Source organism: Stegodyphus dumicola, chromosome 2, assembly GCF_044657685.1.
Source record: "Stegodyphus dumicola isolate Sdum_Otavi_A_Nest chromosome 2, ASM4465768v1".
Taxonomy (NCBI): Eukaryota; Metazoa; Arthropoda; class Arachnida; order Araneae; family Eresidae; genus Stegodyphus; species Stegodyphus dumicola.
The window spans coordinates 63,992,589-64,016,860 of NC_140769.1; the positions used below are offsets into that span (position 1 = coordinate 63,992,589).

Below are 24,272 nucleotides of genomic sequence, written 5' to 3' on the forward strand. Positions count from 1 at the left end.
GTTATCATATGTCCTAGAAATTTTACAGTTGATTTATCCAAGGTAAGAAATACTTTTTTAGGTTATGGGTCAAGCAAGCTCCCCTATTGCGTCAAATGTTTTGAATTGATGTTTTCTCGAAGAAACGGAACTCGTTAAGCCTAATCAAGTAAGTGTTTTGTTTTCGTTATAGCAATCGAAAGTTGTTTAGAAATCAAAGTATGGAATTATCTAAGGTCCAAGTAAAGCCTTTATCAGGTGAAAGCGATTGGCTTATATGGAAATACAGGATAAAATTTGTTTTAAATTATCACCCTGGTGCTTTAGAAATTGTAGAAGGAACTATAGTGAAACCAGAAATTCTTCCTGTAGATGCTCCGATTGCTCAACAAGAGAAATATAATGAAGCTGTTAAGAAGTTTCAAAATGCAAACACTAGTGCTATGATGGTATTGACGAATTCCATGACGGAAGAAACTCTGCAAAAAGTTATGCGATTTCAGACTGCTAGAGAAGTGTGGTTGGAATTACATAAGTTATTTGAAGCATCATCAGAAAAAGATAAGTCAGAAAAGTTTCTTTGTGAAGAAGATAATTCAGAAAAAGAATACAACAAAGAAATATCTGGAAATATATCAGAAGAACATTCTGAAAGAGAAGAATGTGAAGATATTAATTTGCAAAATAATGCACAGTCAAGATTCCTAAGAGATAGAGCTGACTTGAGAAAGCCAAAGCGTTTTGAAGATTATATAATGATAAGTGAAGCTTTTATTATTGATCCTGAAGAACCTGAATCTTATGAAGAAGCGATCAACTGTAAGCAAAGTGTTAATTGGAAAGAAGCTATGGATTCAGAGATGAAATCATTGATAGAGAATGAAACATGGAGTTTAGAAAAATTACCAAAAGATGCTAAAGCTATACCATGAAAGTGGGCTTATAAGATCAAAAGAAATCCTGATGGATCTATTGATAAATTCAAGGCTAGACTTGTTGCCAAAGGATGTACTCAACATTTTGGAGTTGATTATGATCAAACGTTAGTCCAGTAACAAAGTTAGGAACTATTCGTTCAGTTTTGAGCATCGCAGCCAATGAGAAAATGCATCTTTCTCAGTTTGATGTCGGTTCAGCATTTTTATATGGAAAACTTGAAGAATCTATATACATGCAGCAACCAGAAGGATATAGTGACGGTTCGAAGAAAGTCTGTAAGTTGAAACGCAGTTTGTATGGACTTAAACAATCATCACGCTGCTGGAATAAATATTTTGGAGGTTTTGTGTCACAGCTGGGCTTCAAAACAAGTGAAGCTGATCCATGCTTATATATAAGAAACAATAACGGCAAGAAGCTAATCGTATGTTTATATGTAGATGATGGTTTAGTAGCATCAACAGATCTACAAGAATCTGAAAAATTTCTCAGAGAATTGAAGTCGAGATTCAGAATCACAACTAAACCAGCAGTATACTTTCTTGGACTTGAAATTAAACATCTTGAAGATGGAAGTATTAAAATTAATCAGCAAGCTTATGCAAGAAAAATTCTTCAAAAATTTGGGATGGAAGATTGCAAGCCAGTGTCAACTCCTATCCTGAAGGAAGGTCTAACTGAAAAGACTAAGGAAGATAAATCAAACAGAGAAATGTTTCCTTATAGAGAAGCTGTAGGAGCTTTAATGTATCTTATGTTAGGCACAAGACCAGATTTAGCTTACTGTGTTGGCATTCTATCACGTTACCCAGAAAATCCTTCGAAAGATGATTGGACAAAAGTGAAACGTGTATTCAGATACATAGCAGGTTCTCTAACTAAAGGTGTTACATACAAGAATAAATACAAACCAGGAATTCTAGAATGCTATAGTGATGCAGATTTTGGAGTCTGTCAAGAAACAGGAAAATCAACGAGTGGAGTAGTGATATTATATAGTGGTGGAGCTATATCATGGATTAGCCAAAGGCAAACAGTTGTTGCAACTTCGACGACTGAAGCAGAAGTAATTGCAGCTACTGAATGTTCTAGAGAAGTAATTTGGTTAAAGCGACTATTTAGTGATGTAACCAAGTTACGTGAAACTCCAGTAATTCAAGTAGACAACGCCGCTGCAGTGAGACTGTCACAAAACCCGGAGTTTCATCGACGCACAAAACACATTGATATCAAGCACTTTTTCATACGAGAGAAAGTTCTAGAAAAGGAAATCATTGTGCAGCAGGTACCTACAGAGGCGCAAGTTGCTGACATAATGACTAAACCTTTATTTAAACCGAGACTGTTAATTCTTTGTGATAAGATGGGACTTAAGATGGGACTTTTTTTTTAATTTATTATTATTTTTTTTTACAAGGGGAAGTATTAAAGTATGTTAATAAAAATAATAATAATATAATATATGGTTTAGATAAGTTCTGGCAACAGTGAGTGTTGTCGTCATCAGGAGATCGTGCTTCGCGATACTGTCGTTCAAAAAAAAGCTACAGTTTGTAATTCCAATAAAAGCATCGTATTTTTGCTCTGCTATTCGTTTTTCTCTTTATTTTTAGAAATACCTTTTTAGGTTATGTATTTGTAAGAAATACTTTTTTAGCATTTACTATACTGCTGTTTTTGGTATATCGCCTTCTCTTATAGGAATGTGATGGTAAGCTTTTTCCAAATCAAGGGTTGAAAATATCTGCTTCCCATCTAACATTTGAAGAGAGTCCTGTATGTGAGGAACAGGATACCAATCTGGGAAGCTGACACTATTTAATTTCCTATAATCACCACATGGTTGCCAATCTCTACTGCTTTTGGTCACCATGTGCAGAGGGGATGCCCAGCAGCTTTTGGAGGTTCTCCAGTTTCCCGTTTCCACCAGGTACTGAAATTGTTGTTTGGCTGCTTTAAGCTTATTGGCTGAAAGTCTGAGTGGCCATGAAAACATATGTGGGCCTCTAGTCTCAATACAGTGAGTAATGTGCTTAATTTTTCATGGCATCGTGGCATGGAGCTAGCTTCCGTAAGGGCAGGAAACTCAGCAAGCAGTTGGTGAAATTTAGTATCCCCCTTCACTGCCTTGATGTGAATTATATCTTTTCTAGTCACAGTTGATTTGAAACGTAGTTGGGTAAGTGGATCCACCAAACATCCTTGACGAATGTCGATCAGTAATCAAAAGTTAGAAAGGAAGTCAGCCCCAATAATAGGTTAAGAGCCTGCAGAGACGACAAATGGCCATTGAAATTCCCTACATAAAGATAAGTCCAATTTAATCAGTTTTTGGCCAAAAGTAGTTTTTGTAGTCCCATTTGCAGCAAAATGTTGACACTTGCGGGTGGCTGATTATGCTCTGTAACTGAGAGGTATAAATGATAAATCTCGTTTTTTGCCATCACCCGAAGAGTCGAGCGACAGCGGCACTAGTTTTCCGCCTTGAAGGTACAGGGTTTTGTGCACTGGGTAGCTTTTTCTTTGAAACACTGATGGTACCTGCAATGCTCTGTATTACCTCGTTGTTGGCGACTTGATGAACGGCCTCTGTTCATGTTGTTCTGCTGCTCTCGTTTGGTTGAACACGATCTGAAACATGTTTCAATCCGAGAAAGGCGAGATGAAATATCCATTATTAATTCTTTTAGCGCAGAGCCTTCTGTCTTTACTTCAAACACTGAAGCATTGTTTTTGGTGGCTGCCATGATACCATCGATCATCTCAGCTAGCTTGTCTAACGTATCACTGGAAATGCCTAAAATCTGTTGTGCATGCGTTGGCAGTTGCTGCAGGAAAAGCGATTTAAGAAGATCCTCATTAATTTATGAGCAAGCTTTACTTCATATCTCCACTAACAAGTGTGATAGTTTTTTGTCGGCAAGCTGCATTTCAAAAATGAGTTTTCTAAGCCGCTGTTCCTCGGTATCGGCATATTGTGTACAGAGACAGTTTTTGATTGCCGCATATGAAGGGAGGGTTAAGAATAATATCTCCCACACCCACTAACTCCTCAGGTTGTAAAGCAGAAACTATGTGGCGGAATTTTGTGCACTCCATTGTTACTGTGGCCAACGCGAACTGGCTTTTTATCTGCCGAAACCAGATTTCTGGATTTGCCCGCCAGAAGGGAGGAGCTTTCACCGCTACACGTGCTATATTTCCAGTGGATTGCTCTGTGCCCTTATTTTCCCTTTTATCAAATCAATCAAATATTTCGGAAGAGAAACTGGCTAGTCGCAAGTTATGATGAAGGAAAGTTCACTCAAGCCTTTGTGATTCGTTGATGGAATACGATTCACAATTTTTAGTCCTTGCGTGTGCTGCGACACTGGATCATCAATTTAGGGGTTTTTACTAAATATATATTAGAATCCTCAATAAAACATTATAAAGCATCCATATTCAAGTTAGTATTTATTTTTACAAGTTACTTAAGCGCGCAGGGAGAACGTTACAGCATTTCTATATTGAAACTTACAGGAGCGTTCTACTGCGTACCTCAGAACATCAAGTCAAGAGAGTCAGTGTTCTTCGACGACTGTCTGCTTTCTCCTCTCCTGAAGCCATGTCACCACCTGTTCTTTGTCTTCATCCGAGGCACGCCTTTCAAGAAATATAGCGATCCAGTGAGATCGCTATAAGAACCATTTAAAAAAGTAAACAACTTCAGTGTCATTCTAACCAAGCCATGCCGTTATTGCTGACAGTAAGTTTAAAAAATTGCTCATTTTCAAAAAGTTTTCTTGGTTCCTTGAAAAAAAAAAAAAAAAAAGTTCCAAACATAAAATGTTAATTTTGTCTAAAATTAGATTCATGGCAATTTGATTTCTTTCCTCCTCATTTGGTTTCACTATGCTCTGAACTGAAGTTTTACGTTGCTTTTTGGTAGAAAATAAATGCCGTTGAGGTTGTATTCTTTTATTTGAAGGAACAGGAACATTTTTAGCCACTGCAATAGGACATATGTTAGACCTCACTGCTGCTATTTTTGCTTTTAAAGCTTTAAAATTTTTTTTCATGATATCTATTTCAGTGTCAGTGGATAAGGACGAAATCAAATCATTGTAACTTCTTTTTAAGTTCTCAAGCTTTATTTCCCGAGACGAGCATTTTTGTCCCATAGCAGGCTGGTAATTATGTTTCAGTTGATTTGTAATAACTTCTGTTTCAGGATCTGTTTCATTCAATTCAATACATAAAATATTATTAATATTTGCCATCGTTTTATCAAACTCCGGATCACTGTGTTCACTGCGGAACCTGAAAACAAAATGAATGTGCTTACACATATTCCATTTAACTGCAGAGTCCACACAGCTGCATGTATATCGATGGATACACGAAGAACATTTTACACACACTAATTGACAGATACAATTTGCATTTACTTCTTGAACCGCGTATAGTTCCTTTCCATTAGATGAGGTGACTGCCCAGCCATCTTTTTCAGTTTCAAATATTTCATAACTTAAAGTTTCACTAAATTTGTGTTTTTTTCTAATTTCTGCAATTTTTGTTGTTAGCTTTCCTTTGTGCATCACCAGCAATCTATCAAATAGTCGATCCCTTACAAATTTCATGATGGCATGAATTGACTTGTCTAATCTTTTAACATTTTTTCCATGGAGATAAACATATTTTAATGTTCTGTGCATTCTTTCAATGTGCATATTTGTATTTAAACCACAATGCAGGCGATAACAGTATGCCCACAGATTAGCATTTTTATATACTGCGAAGAAAAATAGGCTGCAAAATCTGTTGTATCGGGATCATTATGAAATTTTTCCATTGCCTCTGCTAACATTTTTGTGAAAGCTGCTGGATCTGTTTCTTCAAGTAATGTTTGAAGGATTTTATACACCTCAAGTTGCTTCTCATTGTTTTTAATTTTATGCAGGTTCTTCCTCCATGCTCTGTCAACATGCCATGAACAATATAGACGATTCTCTGGCTCTTCCATTTCTCGTATCCATGCATTATAAAATGACTCGGCCATGTCAGACATAAAAACTTTTGGTTTCAACATCCCAGACCTAGCCTTTATGCATGAAAGAAAAAGAGATAAAAAGGCTTGATCTGTTCTATTAGATATCAAGAATGCACACGGAAAGCCTTGCCAAACGTCATCAATAACAAGCAGCGTTACTAATTCGAAGTCATAGCCATTCATGCCATGTGTGCCATCCATACAAATACAATCACAACCATATTTTTCCAAAATCTTCTTTTGTGCATTATTCATTATAATAAGTACAAAATCCTCGATTTTTAAATTAGAATTTCCTTCTAATATGTTCCCTTGCCGTTTATAAAATAAAACACATGAATCATCATTGCTTTCCATTTCCATAATCCACGATTCCAATCATCTTTATGCCTGACTGCATCTGAACATAGATTGTATGACTGTTCAATATTGTGCAGGTCTTTTTTTGTCAGTAAATGTAGCCTTGTCAATTCAGAACCTGAAACAGAATCACGTATTTCGTCTAGAATATTAGTGAATGGTATGCCTGAAGCAATTTTTCCGGCCATAAGATCCCTTTCAGTACTTGATAATGATTGGTATCGAATATCATTTTTATGTCCAATATGAGTTTTTCGAAACGCTACTGTAAATTTACTATTATTTTCTTTAACTGTGATGCTTGCTGGGCAGATTCCATTTATCTTACAACTACCTTGTATTTTTAAATGTCTCTTCTCCTGACTTTCAGATTTAAATATACTAGATCTATGGCAAATAAAAGAATAACACGGAGCACTGCTGGATTTTTTGGGTGTGCTTTCAACAATATATTTTGAACATGTTTCCTTCTGAATATCTTCTTTCCAGTTATAAAATGCCTCTAATGAAAAAAATTCTAAATGTTCTTCATCTATTCTTATATCATGATCATTTTCAAAATGCAAAATGATATTTCGCTAATTAAAATAGGAACCGCATAATACACATTTGTGGGATTGGTGCCGTGGTAACAAGGCTGCTCCATGCATCTGCCTTTCATGCGCTTTTAAATGAAATAGTTTGTTGAATTGGCGAGTACAATTAGAACACTTAAATTCGCAATCTTCCCTGCGCTTTAAGTCATGCAATTTTGTGGGATGAACACTTCCCACATGTCTTTTAGTTAAAAAATGTGGCATACATTTTTCTGCACTCCATACAAGAGAAACTTGAAGTCAACACTTGATTTTCACTGTCAGCAATATCTGGGCCTGAAAAAGATCCTTGAGATGTTTCCACGTGTATTGAAGTCAACACTTGATTTTCAATGTCAGCAATATGTGGGCCTGAAAAAGATCCTTCAGATGTTTCCAGGTGTATCGGCTGGATTTCGGAAGAGAAATTACTTGGCTCTGAAAAGGGCCGTTTTATTATTTCAGAAGATACGCTAATATTTTCTGAAGACATATTCACAGTAATTTCAATCACACACGATATGAACAACGATATGGACTAAAATTCCCTATACTCAAAATCCCTTTCCCTTCTTCATTTCCCAGAGAAGGGGGAAAACCGGTTATGAGCAAAAGTGAGGTTTGGCGTCTAGACGCTTGTGTCAGCGCGCTGCTTTGGTAGCTAAGGAATGGAAAGGTGGCAAGTTCGAATCTCACCCGTAGACGGTATAATTCAGTTAGCTTTTCTCATTTTGTAACGTGTTTCTTATATTTAATCATGAATCATTATATTCTTATTTTACCTATTATTATTGTTTTCATTTCTTATTTTATTCATTATTATTATTGTTTTTAATTTAGTTTAAAAATGTGCAATGCAAATAGAAATCCTTATGTAAAAATATATCTGCATCTCTTTATCATATATCATCTATAAATTCTCTCTTTATTTTTACTTTATTGCATATTTTATCATGCACATAATTTCTCATAAACTGTCCAAAGTTTGAACCTCATTCTAAATTCAAAAATAAATAAAAAGAAAAACAAAAGACCAAGGGAGAGCGAGTTAAAAAAATATGAAGTTGGTTTTATTATATGGTGGATGGTGTATATAAAGAGAATTAAGTAATTTAATTTTCTTTATATACTGTATTCCAAACCAATTTTATAAATCCTAATTTTCATACGATATAGAATCTGCAAGTCTGTCAAACTGGTCGATACTCATCCTGAAGGAATTAAAAAACAAGTAATATACACTCCCCCCCAAAAAAATTAAGTGAATTTCTACTTAGGTCCACAAAGAAAAGTTTAAAAATGCAAAAATAAATAAATAAAAATACAAACATAATTTTTTTTAATTAAAAAAATTTTAATATGTGAGAAAGCTGTATTAACATCAAGTGTCATTCACTGCAAGTTTAAAAAATTGTATTTGAACTTGAGTGGATGAATAAAAAGCATTTTATGTACTGAAAATTTGAACAAGATATAGGGAGAGTGTGAGCTAATAGTAGGAATTTAATAATTCCAGATATTCCTTTCGCAAACAAGGCAGTAAAAAAAAAAAAAAAAAAAAAAAAAAAGGACTCTTTGAACAGGTCGCTCTAAATAAATCTTTCGGACCCATTCTTGCCATTTTTTGCGGTTTTGCCTCTGCTTAATTAATTGCACATAATAGTAAAGTTTCAGCTATCAAAAAAATCATCCGATTCAGACAACTTGCCGCACAGCATACAGAAGAACAGCGAAGTAATAAGATACAGCTCTGTTGACGCTATATTACAGCGTCATGTGATTTTTACGCAAAATAATTCTATTGGTTAAACGCCCTCTTCGCAAGCGTACTCGTTTGGACGCTTTTACGCTGGTAACGTAAAAGCGCGTTCGTCAGCTACGTTTCGAGCGTACTCGTGTGGACGGGCCTTTAGAAGTTGGTGGCAAGTGCTATGATAATTGCGAAAACCGAATTGTTCTGGGAGAAAATTCATGGAAGGGTGAATTCTTTGGATGTGGAAAAGTAGAATTTTCTCAGTAACTTTAGATAGATGGCTTAGTAAACTGATAGGGTGATAGTTCTGTGGCATTTTGTTGCGGTTTAACAAAAACAATTATTATAGCTTGCTGCCATGGGTTAAGAAAAAGAGCGAATTTGATAATGTTGTTGACTATCTTAGTCAGGCAAGTAAGAGCGTTGATCGGAATATGTTTCAGTGCTTTGGTCGAGATGCCATCGTGCCATGGGGCTTTCTTCGTCTGTAAGCAGCTGATGGTATTGGCTACGATTGTTGGGGTAGTCAGGAAGAGAAGTTGTACGGAGCAGGGGTATTAAGGAAGTTATTGACCACCAGACTGACCCCTTGAATATGGTTATTGTCTTACGGAGTGGGATTAAGAGTGAATGTATCCTCCTTATGTCCGCAAAAGATTTAGCTTTATCTTCTTCTGTATATGAAATTCCACTAGGTCCATGGATAGGTGGAACAGGTTTATAAGGTTTCTTGAATTTGCGGGTCAAATAGGGAATTATCTTCTATAGCTAGGTTATTTAGGAAAGTGGCCCATTTTTGGTTTTTGAAGTTCTTGATTCGTCTGTTGATTTCTTTTTGCATTGAGTTTAATTCGCATTTGAGTTGTGGATCCCTGGTGGTTTGTCATCTTTTAAGGAGCCGGTTTTTCTCTTTAATAGTATTTCTTATATCGGCAGACAGGAAGAGGAAAGGCTTGTTCACGTAAAAAGTATTGATGGGTTCCCTTGAAGCAGAATTTATGCAGTTGGTAAATTTTGAGACTTCTTGTTCTAATTCTTCTTTGTTGTTGATGCATGGGTTTCCTTGTATGGAGTTATTCAGAATTTCTGAGTATTTGACCCAATTTGTAACTCTTATACTTCTGTGAGAAGTGAGAGGGGTATTTATTAATGGGGATTAAAATACTATGGGGTTGTGGTCGGAAGAAAGGGCTGGGATTACAGAAATATTGCATCTGTTAGCAATGTTAATTGAGATGAAGAAGTCAATTGTGGTGGCGCTGTTGTACCCGTAATGGGTGGGCTCATCTGGGGCATGAATGTTATAATTATTTGATTGAATGCGGTTAAATATGTCATTTCCTTTCCTGTTTGCAGGTCCCCGGTTCCAGCAAGAGTGTTTGGCGTAAAAGCCCCCCCCCCTCGACAATGGTAGAAGTATTAGATTTAAGGAGGTGAACCAGTTCTTGTGTGCTGAGATTATTATTTGGTGGGATGTATATATTAGAAATTTTGAATTTTTTGTGTTCTGTTGTAATTTTTATTGTGTTACTTTCGGAAGTGGTACTGGGATTTGGAATTTGAGAGCGTTTTATACTCTTTTTAACAAATGTGATAATGTCACCGCCTCTTCCTGTCTCCCGATCCGTACGGTAGGTGTTATAATTAGCTTATAGTACTTTGAGTGCTGGTCTAAGGTGAGTCTCTTGTATGAGTATTACGTCAGGTTCAATTTCAATAATGAGGTTAGATAATTCATCTTTTTTATGGTAAAGACCGTTTGCATTCCAAGAGAGGATTTTTTTATATTGGACCTGTTCTTGAATTTATTGGAATTAAAGATGATTTTCTATTTTTTCAGTGATTTCGACTACTGCGATTATTTTGTCAAGAGGTGATTTCTTGGTTTTAATGTTTTTGAATCCTTGTATCACTATTGTCCAGATTGTCTTTAGCGAAGAGAAGTCGAAGAGGTTTGACAAGGAGGATTCTGCGGTGCTGGTAGTTACTTCTGTGGGATTTTCTTTTTGAATGGAGGTTTGACCGAGATTTTCGTTGTTTGATGTCAGTGGAGGAAAGTCTTGTCTTCTGTTAGTCCAGGGACTGATTGCTGGTGGAGGGCTGGGTTGGAATTGAACTTGTTAGTTTTTTGGCCTGGCCGGACAATTTGAGAAAGTTGGCTGGGTGAGGACTTTTGCAGTGATAACATATGGCTGGCTGGTCGCGGGTTATGGGTGCCTTCTATAGGTTTAGGACTGCCTCCACAACGGACGCATGCATATCTAGTCTCTGGTGCACAGCAAGGAACTGTGAAAAAATCTCTGGCATCTATAACATTATAGAGGGCCGGGGTTCTTACGTAATGATTCTATTGATACGTTCATGTAACCTATGCGTTTGATTTTGAATACTTCCTTATTTTCTTCTGTCTCTTAATAATGTAACCTTGAACCAAGTTAACCTTGAATCCTTTGTCAAGTAATTCTTGAGGATCTGTGGTGATGGGTAAGCCTGTTAACTTTTAAAACCTTCTCTTCGGCCAATAAGTAGGTGTGAGCCTTAAGCTTTATTTCTTCTATTATTTTACGAATGAAACGATGTGAGTCAGAGTCTGCATTTAGAGGCGGCGTCCTTTTAACGTGTCAGTTATCTCTTTTCCAGTTTGCTTGTTCAAGTTTTTTTAAGAGTTCACCCGCTTTTGGGACGTCATCTAGGGCAATAATAGGCATTTTATCAATTCTGCTCATTTTGGGGTTGAAGTTTGGTTTTCTATTTGCAGGAATGGTGTTACTCTTGTTTGGTTGGTCTTTTGGGGCAGTAGTGAGCTGAGTGGCTGATTCATTTTCGTTCTCCAAATGCGTCTATTTGGTTCTCTAATTGTTTATATCGATTGTTGGTTTCGAGCGAAGGTTCCTCATCGGAGTCAGAATCCATTTGCTTATGGTGCAACTTTCTTTTTCTCTGTTCTTTGAAACCACTGGTGGATTGTAGAATGTGGATCTGGTGGATCAAATTAATCTTTATAATCAGAACATAGTTTCTTTAAATAACTTTAATCCACATTTTAATTCAAAAATAATCTTTATTAATGCTCTTAGCAAGCATAAACTAGTCTTTTAGAATAAAACTGAATAATCTTTTCTTTCCATTCCAAAAACAACAAAGAACAAATAAAATGATATTAACTATTATTTAAAATTCCTGTGTCCACAAGAATGTCACCAAGAGAAAGTTCTCCACATTATCAGGAGTGCTTGCTCTTCCATACATGTGATTGTGCGACGTCTATATATTTTGACAGAACTTTTAATAACATCTCTGCATAACATTTTTTTGCTTGGGATTGATTAGAAGCTAGCATAACATTTTCCATACCTACAGTGAATACATTTAAGAATTTTTCCATTTTGCCAAAGCAGGCGATAAAGTTGCCTAAAATGATACAACTAATGCCAAAACCTTTTATGACAGATTTTCAAAACAAGTCGCAATCATTTCTTATCAGTCACACCTTTTTTCTAATAGTCAAGAATGGATGAAAAACCAATTAAAATTTGGGATCTGCTCAGAATAGAGGAAGAATCTGTGAGATTCTTTCAAGCGAAAGGCATTTTGCCTAAAACTGCTACTTGTGATAGTAATCATGAAATGAAAATGTATTTCGGAGACAAAATACAACAGCGCTGCAACCTTTCAATTTGTCGCAGTATAAGTATCTTGAATATGACACATGAATATGAATTTCTTGAAGTATGTGAGGTCTATTTATGGTTGAAGCAAACAATTAACTTAAGTTAAATGGTGGGAAAAGCAATTAGAAATTAGTCACAGAACAGTTGTGAACTGAATCATACGTGAGGTTTGTGTGGATTCTTTGCTTAAATGTCAAAAACGGAAAATAGGATCGGTGAAATGGATGAAAGTATGTTCATAGAGTGGAAAAACAATGCAGGACAGATTCTATCACAGCAGTGGATCTTTAGTGAACTTTGCCGTGAAACAAATGAATATTTCCTTGTGAAGGTGTCAAACCAATACATGAGTATTATATTCAAAGCAATTAAGAAAAATATCAAAAAAGGAACTATAATATATTCCAATTCATGGAAATCATATTGCACTAAAAAGCTGGAAGAGGAAAGTTTCGAACATTTCAAAGTGAACCATAAATACAATTTTGTCGATCAGAAACTGGAACACTCACACACAAAATAGAAAGACTGTGAGGTAGAGCCCAATGGCAAAATGAGAAACACAGAGAAACAGCATGTCATCTTCTGGAAAGTTATCTCGTGGAATTTATGTGGAGAAGGGAAATGAAAGACTCATTTGAAAAAAATTTAAACAATTAAAATACTTATGCCTCCAAAGTAAAAAATTGTTAGAAATAACATTTGTTAACATTTTTTATATGTATGCAGTGTGTTGTTGTAAATAAAATCTGCTTGGCAAGATTTGCAGCATTATTAACACTTATTTATGTGTATACTGTATGTTGTTGCCATTAAAGTCTGCTTGGTGAGATTTGCACCGGCAAATTGGAATAGTACCAAAATCTGCAAATGATAGATATTATATCATCAAGTTTCAGAGATTGTATTTATTGATAGTACTCAATTTGTTAATTTTATTAAAGTTGTTGATAGCAATAAATTTGATTTCAAGTTCAGAAGCACCTGCTGTGACAGCTTTTTGATTTACAGGCTGGAGATGTGCATGATTAATCCTTTCAAGCTGCTGTGCTTGCAACTTATTAATGCAAGTTCAGTTATTACTAATAAAGTTACACAATACACTGCTTCACTAAAATAAATATCCAGCATAAAACATAGATCTATGGCTTGAACAGATCATGTAATAGTCAGTTCAGGAACGGATTAAAGTCATTTCACTTGTTTACTACCTTGTGTACTGAGATCAATAATTTGTTAATTTAATTGTTCACTACAGGTTATTTATGAGATCATGTTGCAGGTGAAAATCAAACTTTAATTGCTGTCCACTAATGAATATAGAATGTAATAATTTCTACCAATGAACAAGTTTAGTGATAAAATGGGCCAAGTCCTAAGGTTCTGCCACATATTCTAAACAAAGAGAATTGCAGAAAGATGAAATTGCTATCAGTCATCCTTTCTTCCCAGGATCCTAGGCTCCACTGAGTGGAATTTGAAACAAAGAGGACTTAACATTAGAACTTGGCAGCAGCTGTTAACCCTCTGAGCGATATGACCGGCTTTATCCGGTCATCAGAAGTTCTGCTACTTGACATATATTGGCTTATAATTTATGATATTTCACTTTCTTACTTTCTTTAATAATGTAAATAACATCTTAATGAATGTAAGTTTATGAAAATATGGACTAAAGTAAGTAATTATACAAATTCAATTAATAAATGCTGTTTAAATACTGGTTTTCATGATGGATCTAAAATCCTGTGCCGCTCAGAGGGTTAACTGGCAACATGTTGAAGTAAATACCAATATCATGCAGCAATAAATTGAAAAGATTCATAAATTTTCATTATTAAGAAATAAGATTGGGAGACAGACAGAAGCAGAGTGAAAAACAAAAACAATCGACAGTGAAATTTTTTAATTTTTATGTTTACACATTTATAGCTGCCAAACATGCTCAATATGAGAACTCGCATTGTAAAACATTTTCTCTAGCTTAAATATTGTACCTCATTATTTTATTAGGAAAGCTATATTTACACATAAACTTGTATAAATGTAAGGTTTTTTAACATTATGGAATTTAATCAAACTGTTTTCTGTAAAATTTATCCAGTTTATTAGTATGAACATAATGTACAAAAACATAAAATAACACAGAACTCAAATATGTTACATATTACAAATATGGTATACATCAATAGTATATATTTCCATAGAAAGCAATACATTTAAATGAATGCATAATGAAGGGAGAAGCATTATAATGACTAAATAAGTTCATGTTCATATTAAATTTACAGGAAATTTAAATTCAGAATTCAAGACAAATAATAATAATAATTATAAAGCAGTCATCTTCTTCATTCATATAATGACTGAGTTCCTTATAATTAGCCTGTTAAAAATATTAATACCTTTGTGTTCTATCTTGATGATGATTTTGATAACTATGATTTTTCCAGTCATCATGTTTTTTGTCTCTGTCCTGATTTTTATATGGCCTGTTATATGAATCATCGGAAGCATATCTTTTATCTCTGTAGTTACTAGGTTCTCCAGCAGGTGATCGGTCATGGTATCTATCCCGAGAATCATTTCTTTGATGCCTACGATCATTATGTCTTGAACCATCTCTCTCTTCTTGGTGCCTACCTGCATTATAATCCCTATAATGAGAGGGAAAAAAAAAAAAAAAAAAAACAGCAGCTAGAATTCAGAATTATAACATGTGACCTACAACAATATATTGATATTTCTCAAATTATTCACTTAATGGTAAAAAAACCTAAATTTTTAATCAAAATTAAAAGCTATGATATTTTATCAAGTCTTTTATCAATTTTCACAGTATGTTACTAATTTATAAAAATTTTAAATGGTAGATCTTTCACAGCAAATAATGTTAGGCTAGAGTTGCACAGCTGATGACTGCATTTAGTTTTCATTATTTCTTTCATTTTTAAATGGGATATGAAACAGTTTTCCTTAGAAATAAATATCCACAAGGCATAACCCTTCTTGTTTTATTTAGTGACGGTTGCGACCAAATTTTTAAAGCTTAAAAGCTACCATGAAGTAAAAAATTCAGCATTTTTTTTAATAATTCAAAATATTAATGTGAAACATACACATACATACATATTTTCAAACAATTTCATTAGAGAAGGGGAAAATGCAATTTTTTTAAAAATTTGTTAAAAATTGATTTATGTTTTACAACGTCAAATTTATTTCTGGATTTGCAGCATTAACAGTTTTCTTTGCTAACACATAAAATTTCAGTATGTTTAGCAAGATATTTAGACATTTTGGCTTTTTACATTATCAGGTTAAAACTTGAAGTATGCATATTAACATGTGTTGGAGATAAGGAATTGCTAGAAGGAAGAGAATGGTTCATTGAATGTATGGAACTTACACAAAATTATATCTAAAATCTTTACCAAAGCATCTTCAGAGTGATTTACTGACTCCAAACCCTTTCTTGTACTTTTGTGTAAACAAAATAAATAATATTTCAGTCTGCATAACATCTAGGTTATCAGTGCTCAAGGATGTTCCGTGTTTTGTCATAATGTTACTTATATAATTAAATAAATTTCAATAACAGGTTGGAAGTAAAGTAAAACAGATTTAATCAGTTCTGTCTATGCTAGGTATTTCTGTTTTCATCTCCTCTCAGTATGAAAACTTCAGCTCTCGTCTGACTTCTGTCTAAAAGTCTTAAATTTATGCTATTTCTAAATGATGTAGTTTTACTAAAAGAAAGTTTGAGTAAGATAATGAGTCTGCATTACACAAATTTGGAAATTCTGGATTTACGAAGGTTAAAAATCCAGAATTCCTCCTAACTCCAGACAGCAATCATCAGTTTATTATAAATATGAAAATAATCTTATAAGCCAGTACTAAATGTCTGTTACAATTAAGGCCATTAAAAGACCATCAGAGGGAATCAGAGTATTTGCAAAAAAGGTTTAATCCATATTTTGAAATAAAGTTTAGATACAGGTTGATACCACGAATTGAGCCACATAATATTGAATATAAAAATGTTCATATAAGTATAGCAAATTTTACATAGTGTTCATAAATCAGATTATGTTTGGTGAAGAAAGGTGCCTGAATTAAAAGAAATTATCTTCTGTTTGCCTTGTAGGATCTGATTTCATAGTTAACAAGCAATGCAAGTACATGTAATTATATACCACAATAATTACATATATTTCATTAATACAATTTGCTTGTTAGTAAAAATTTTCGGTTCTTATATATTACTAGTTTATTTTCCTGCATGGAATTAAGAATGAAAACTTGCACAAACTAAATATTAGTTTTATTGTTTTGAAAAATGGTTTCAGAGACTAGAAACATGGAACAAGACCTGAATATTTTTAAAAGATGCAATAAATGTTTCCTTTTAACCTTTTTCATCAATAAATATCTCAAAATTTATTGAGCATTCTTCCCAGAAGGAAAAGAAAATATTGATAAGGACTTGTGTGCTAGATAAATGCAATATTTTTTAAATAAAATTTTTTAAAAAAAGTTCATGCATTTGCAGATATTAATAACTACCTGAAAATGGCTCATAGACAGCCCCAACTACAGTATTTTAATAGCCCTAGGTAATCAAAGCAGCTGTCACACTAAAACACACTAATTCAAAGCAAATTATACAAAATACTTGTGTGAACTACTTATCTGGTGCCCCAAAGCAACTGCCTGTGTTGCCTATACTTGGAGTTAGCTATTTGTTTTACTATCGATTTCACATTTTGTAAAACTTTAACGAATTTTTGATTAACAAACTCAACAATTTAAAAGTGAGAAACGGCAATACTCTATTGGGAGGGGTGAATCTTTTTATCTCCAGCGCGTGGAACTGTGTATCGGAAATTTTAAAGATATGCTCATTTTAAAATTATTTTGTAACATTGCTGTTGAACTGAATTTTATGGTTTAAGTGCAAAGAACATGATATTTAATTAGGTAACACACAAAACTTTAAAAAAATGCCCCTTTGGACATAATTTAAAATCTGAAACATTTCAGACTTTTTTTAATTATAAGGGCACAGCCCCAATCTTCCTAGCTGGCTTATGATCAAAAAATGGGAGTGGCCAGAAAAAAAAAAAACAAATACAGTCAAAAGTCGTTAATTCAGACACCCATAATCCGGACCTCAAAGCTACAAACTTTCTGCGCATGCGTCGCGTTCACGCATGCGGACAGGCGTTTACGAGAGCGCTTACGGCTGCGAATATGTTTGTGCGCATGCGCGTTTAATGTGTAACGGAGGCATGTTCCTAAAACATACTCGCTGTACCTCCTGCTGTGAGAGCTGCTTCGCTGCTATTGGTTAGAAGAATTTAGACGTAACATAGAGCTTTCGATGTCATTTGTTTTGTCACGTGGTAAAGCTTCTCGTACTCCAGCCATACTTGTTCGGATTGGATCGCATACAGCGGTTATGTTTTAATCCTTTACAAAAATCAGTTAAGAAGTCAGAGGTGATTTTATGTACAACTGAATTAATTCATATGTTAATATATATTTTCACTTTATGCAATACACACTTGAGAAATACCGGATCATTACAAAGGAAGGAAAATGGGTTATTTGCTTGAGAGGGTTATATCCATATTGCATTTTGCTAATGGAATGTTGGAAAAACAATATGTAACATAGTTTATTATCTTTTATCGTTATACAACCACATTTTTAAGAACAAGATTACAAAGTTTACAATTATACACCTAAATTTATCTCAGTTTTCACTCTGAGATGGAATCCCAGGAAAAATATTGTTAATGATGGACTAGATCAAAGTAGTTATATAGAGAAAGCACACGTGGGATCTTTTCCTTTACTGAATAACATTTGCCAGTCAATTTACAGCAAAATATATATGCCTACATTGCCTAATGTCCATTAAATTAAATGTAACCTTTGAATCGCTCTTAATATTATTCTTGTTTTAAAAGTAACTATTGTCAGTTAATTCTATCAGTAACCTTTAGTATGCATTAGGTAGTAAGGAATATACTTTTTAGACACATAAACATTGCTTGGATTATCCTAAATTTTCATTTATATTTTTAAATACACAGTGTCATTTCCATTATCTATTTCTACTTCATTACTTTTTTTTTTTTTTTAAAGATGGGGATGATCTTGTGTGACAAATTGCATTTTGAATGTATTTTAAATGTACCATTAATATTTTAAACTACATTTTGCACCAATATTTATGTTTGCTCTACCATTAAGGGAAACAAATATAATAATATAAGTTATTAAATTAAAATTCATATATTTAAATTAAAATTCCTGTGTTTAATTTCATCTTTAACAAGAGCCATAAAATATATGGAATTTACATTCTTACCACAGATGTGGTAAGTCATGAACTCATTGGCACTGAAAAGTCATGAACTCATTGGCAACTTTGAAGAGCATTTGCAAACTTGTTGGTGAGTTAGGAGAGGGATGTTTGTTTGCATATCTTTAAATTTATTTCAATGATGCATCCACCACCACCTATTGTTTTACATACTTCTTCTTCAATACAAGACACGCACAATGCTAGGCTTTTTTTCAGCGTTGTTTTCCCTATAAATCTTTTTAATAAAAAAAAATCAGAAAATTGCAAAATGTTGGCACCAGAATCCTAAAATGAGAAAGGAAAGAGAGGCATGTGATGCCTTTTATGTTGTATGCATGCAGAAAGCAACATCGCCAAAGATTTTACCAGAGACAACAGAAACCGCGGTATGTGGTCCACCCTTATGCTGAAGTACTGAAATTCCCATGGGAGGGATCATAATCTGCAACCAGACTGGTGAAAATATCTGGGGAAGTGCTGTTTGGGAGAATGCTATGTGTATACTTGGGTTGCCATATAAATAATTTTTAGTGACATGTGTAGCCACATAAATTTTTCTTCGCATCATGGTTTAGATCATCAATACTTTTTCACAGCATTCTGGTGAGGTTCAGAAAATTAGAAAGTACCAAAATTCATCATTTTAGAATTATTTTGAGTAAGTTATACACTTTGTGAACTGTGATGAACAAAAATTAATAAGCTGTGCTTCCCTCAAACCAATTTCCTTTCTTCCACATAATGATTTATTTGCATATATCAGAACTTTACTATTGCAATATGCTTTTGGAATGATTATTATTTCAATCTATGAAATTTTTACTTTACCACCAAAGAAAACGCACAGACATCATTGCTGGGAAATAACTACCTCTAAAAATCTGAGATGTATTAATAATAAATAGGTACCTTTGTCACAATTTGAATTATTATTTTTAAAGCACATTGATACTTAATTATGTTAAAAGAAAAAAAAAAAAAAAAAGCACTATCCTACTTGATCTGGTTTTCCTACCTGAGCTGGTGAATGAACTCACTAGTTTGACTCATTGATTAAGATAAAATAATCTGTATGTATGGCTGTTACAGTTATATTATTCTTCAGTTCAAAACTAAGTAGGTGCTACATAGCAAAAAGTTAAAGTAGTTTTTTTTAAAGTGACCATTGTTTCAGCTAACTTTGGTAGAAAAAATAAGCAGCCCTTAGATGCTTTGCCATGTTCAAGTAACCTAACCAAACCCTCGTTAGAACATTATAAGTGACTACAGCTATAGTTGTGCATAGAACTTTGCAAATAGAAGGATAAATAATATAAATTCATTTTATCCAGATGAATCATAGGAGCATCAAAATTTTTAGAATTTTGGCAGGAACTGGAAGGCATAATTTGCAAGCAGCAGTTATTCTATTTAGGTGATAAAATATCTAGCTCTGGCTTTGCTAGTAACCAAGCAGTAAAGTAGTTGAATACTGATAATTCGACCTGGGTTTACATTCTAGCGAACAAACACCCCCCCCCCAAAAAAAAACAGCCTCCATGTTTAATGTGCAGTTGAACAGGCGCCATTGTTTAGGGCTACTGTAAATGATTTATCAGATTTAAAAATTCTAATATCGAAAATATTATGCATATTATAATGACTGAATTTAAGTAAAGAATGAGAAATTATCCAAATTTTCTTTACGTACAACAAATGTTTTGCTGTGTATGTTATGTGAGCACCAGCTACATTATGTACAAAAATACCATGTGAGCACCAGGTGCATTTTGTACATAATGTATTAACAGTACATTATGTACAAAAATGCACTCCTTAATGTTTGCCGAATGGAAGACTTCAAATGTGATAGATGATGCAGTATGGAAACTCGTACAAAAAATGTGAAATCAATAGCCATTTGGAAGTGTGCTATGTGATCAATGTTCATAAAATGTATGTAGCATGCGAGGTAATTTTTTAGTTTCTAGTTTATTTCCATAAATTGATTATTGTATGTATACTATTTATGAAAAGGCAGTGTTTTTAAAATCTGATGAATCATTTATTATTACTCTGAGGTTTTCGAAGCTCACTGCTGTCTATCTTTAGAGGTTGTCTAGAACTAGTGATCAACAAGGAATGTCTGGCACATAACAGAGAGAAACTCCTAAGTTCCCACCATTTTTTTTATTGATCTATTAATCCCTTGATCTATGATTTCATCAGATCTGTTACCTACTGAATATATCAGGCCTATGATTATAAAAAAACTAACGTACCACAGTCTACCCATGGCTACATCAGCTGAACACTGGTAATAACTGAAATCTACTTTTCTCACATATTCTAGGTGCACATCCATTATCTGTTTATCTACATGCAATGGCTGTACGAGGTGGTATACTTTAAGTTTAACTGTTTTTTAAACCATGTACTTTAAGTCTAACTGATTTGCTTACACATGTACAATTAAACCATGTATTAAAATTTATTTGTATAATAAATATGGCTTTATCTCCTGTCTTCAATAATGTTATGCTTTTAATGGCCATCAGTGTTTTATGATTACAACAGTTATTTATATTAATGTTAACCCCCTAAAATATTAAATCATTGTGGAAATCTACAAATTAGACAAACTGCAATTATCATTTTCTTCTAATATTTAATCTAAAGCAACGGTTCTCAACATTTTGACAAACGCGTACCATCTAAACAAAAATTGAAAACCTTTAATACCACCACCACTCTTGAACAAAGCTCAAATCACATAAATTTACGAGTGTTAGAAAAAAACTCAACCAGGATGTTGGGTTTTAATTTTTTAATTTAATAGTTAAAAATACTTTGCTTCTTTGTATACCACTGGTTGAGAACCCCTGATCTAAAGAAATGTTCCTATGTTGTTTAGATTCATCCACACTCATTCTGCAAATAAATTAGAAAATTTTTATATTTTTGTCTATTAACAGTCAAATGGTAACTGCGTTAAGTCATAATATCAGTAGAACATATTCGCTGTACTGATGATTTTCATACTCTTTCTCAAATGTACACATAACTACTAATAATTTATTCATAGTAAATCATTAATAGAAGATTTTACTCTTTGATGAAACACAATTTACTTAACTTATCTTTTTTGCACTTTTGTAACATACATGTTAAACGTCAGTTTACATATTTTCTAATTATTATTTCTTTCACTTAAATCATCATTTCTTAGAAACTGGTATTGCTGTTTGTTATTAATTTTTCATTAAAATGCTTTCATAAGTTTTTTTTTTTTTTCCTTCTCAGAATTTTACTTCATGTAATGAATAAGCATTATTTCCATTAAGTTGGAAAAGTTGGATCTAGGAAAATATAAAGTTTGTCCAGTTTTGTCTGACATCATTCTAAATCTCAAAACAAATCTATAGCGCATTACTTTAGAGACAATTTTGATTAAAAAATCTGTGCAAAATAACATTAACAAGAGAAGTTATCCTAGCTGTATCTAAGCAAATGTTCTGTGATACATATTTATGTAGGTATAATATATTTATGATATATTTTATTATAAAGATTAAGAGTTTTACTAAACATACATCACTTAACCTAGCTTCATATTTAAAGACACAAAACATTTGTACGCTGATTTCAGGCAGGTCATGGCTGGCTTGGTCTTTCATGTATTTTCTAATCGGAAAAGCAGGTATGACACAAATATCATTTAGTAGCTTCCATGAGAGCATCTCTCAAGAAAAATACTTGTCAAAATTAATTAATTAGCTTTTAAAGGTACATTAAAAGCATGATGTTACGAAGAAGAGAAAAGTTCCACAAAGCAGAAAAAAAATCTAAAGTACAAATTAGCAGGAAATCCAGCCTTAGTCCTACGAAGCTTTATTATAGCACTATTATATTTATTGTTTTAAACTCTAATTCATTTACTCAGAAAAACCATTCTATTAAGAAATTTTATATAACCATCATTAAGAAAAATATATTGTTTTTAATATGTTTTTATATGACTACTTCATTTTAGACAACATATTACTTTATGAAGCCAAATAATAGATATGCAAGACTTAGTTGAATATCAATTGTGTAGATCTTTTGAAATTTTAATATATAATTAGGTGCTTTATTAGTGTTGGAAACATGATTTTGTAAGTAATTATTTTCTTCTCAGATGACATGCTGTATTTTTGTCTTAAATCTGGCTGGTATTTTCTAGGGAAGATAATCTTTTAGAAGACTTTTGCTTACATTTTTGTTTGATTTACCCCTTAGAAAATTTCATGAATATCATGATGTTGACTGAGCAATGCTACTAAGGCATTAGTTTTATATCATTATGCACAACGGCAAATGGTATGAGAGCGACTAAATGGATAGTCAATAAGACAGTGATTATTTCTGGTGCTTTTTATTAAACACGATCTGTAGCTTTCATAAGTATAATAAAATGAGATAGAGTTAGTAATTCATCACGAATCAACTTGACTGCTTTATGTAATCTTAAACAATGCCTAAGACCTATGGAAAAGCCACTTTAATAAGGGAGTGTACAAAGTGTCTTTCTAAATTTACAGCTGATATCACTCAAAACAGTTTTATGTATCTTATCATGCACATAAATTATGTCATGATGCAAAATATTTTCCCAACATGATGATAATGTAAGTCGAGCCTCCAGCAATGCACACTTCACATTATCAGATATACCCCATTAATAGAGAATTCCTGATTTAAGCAGAGAACCACTGTACACATATATAGCAATCCTGTAACTGTCTAGTAGCGGGTGGTTTTACTATTCTTCACCTTGTTGTAATGATGCTATTAATTATATCTTCAAAGATATCCCTGCCACTCTATGATAATCAAAAACTGCAGTTGCTTATGATAGTGTCAAACTTAATTTTTCATCTGTTCAAATATTAATTTGATCCAAGACACTCTGATATTTATTAGTAACAAAGTGCCATGCACATATTATGCGAATATAATTATTTTGGCTTTGTATATATTGTTAATGTTTACTTCAGGACAGTTTGGCTATGTTGTAATTGTAAGTCCCTTTGTTTTTTATTTGCAATCTATCGGTAATTGGGAAAAGTATAAAAGAAAATCATCTAATATGAATGTGTTGTCAACTCCATTGATGGCTGCACGAAGTCTTTAGGCGCTATCTATTCTGCATCAATAATTTTTTATACAGAAATATGCAATAGTTTTATAAACTATGTAAAGTACTTACTCTTGAAGTCTCTTAGATAACTGTTAATCAATAATACACTAATAGCCATTAAAATTGCTATAGCATGAAGGAAAACAAATAAAAAAAATATTTGTTGTGCGTAAATAGTATGGCATGAAGACAAAAATGATTAAATTTGTAAGCAGCCTGGGGTTTACAAGGGTGCAAAATCAGTCGAAACAACAGCTCCACCTGGCAGCTAAAACGGCCCTTATCCGGTTAGGCACCGAGTAGAATTTCACTTGAATGACAGAAATCGGCATCTCATTCCATTCTGATTCAAGTCCATGCCACACTTCATCAATCGTATTAGATGGAGAGGGTTGCTAGGCCAGTCCTCAGCAAAAGCAAGTA

General features: G+C 33.5%; 1 protein-coding gene across 1 annotated transcript in view; it reads right to left on the bottom strand.

Annotated features, from left to right (window-relative positions):
- Positions 1–14,199: 14,199 nt before the first annotated feature.
- Positions 14,200–24,272, bottom strand: part of LOC146998459 (uncharacterized) — a 32,337-nt gene continuing 22,264 nt past the window's right edge. Inside the window, exon 2 of the mRNA XM_085810730.1 lies at positions 14,200–14,966. Coding sequence (XP_085666856.1) covers positions 14,708–14,966 — 259 coding nt within the window. The 3' untranslated portion in view covers positions 14,200–14,707. The remainder of the gene's footprint in view (positions 14,967–24,272) is intronic.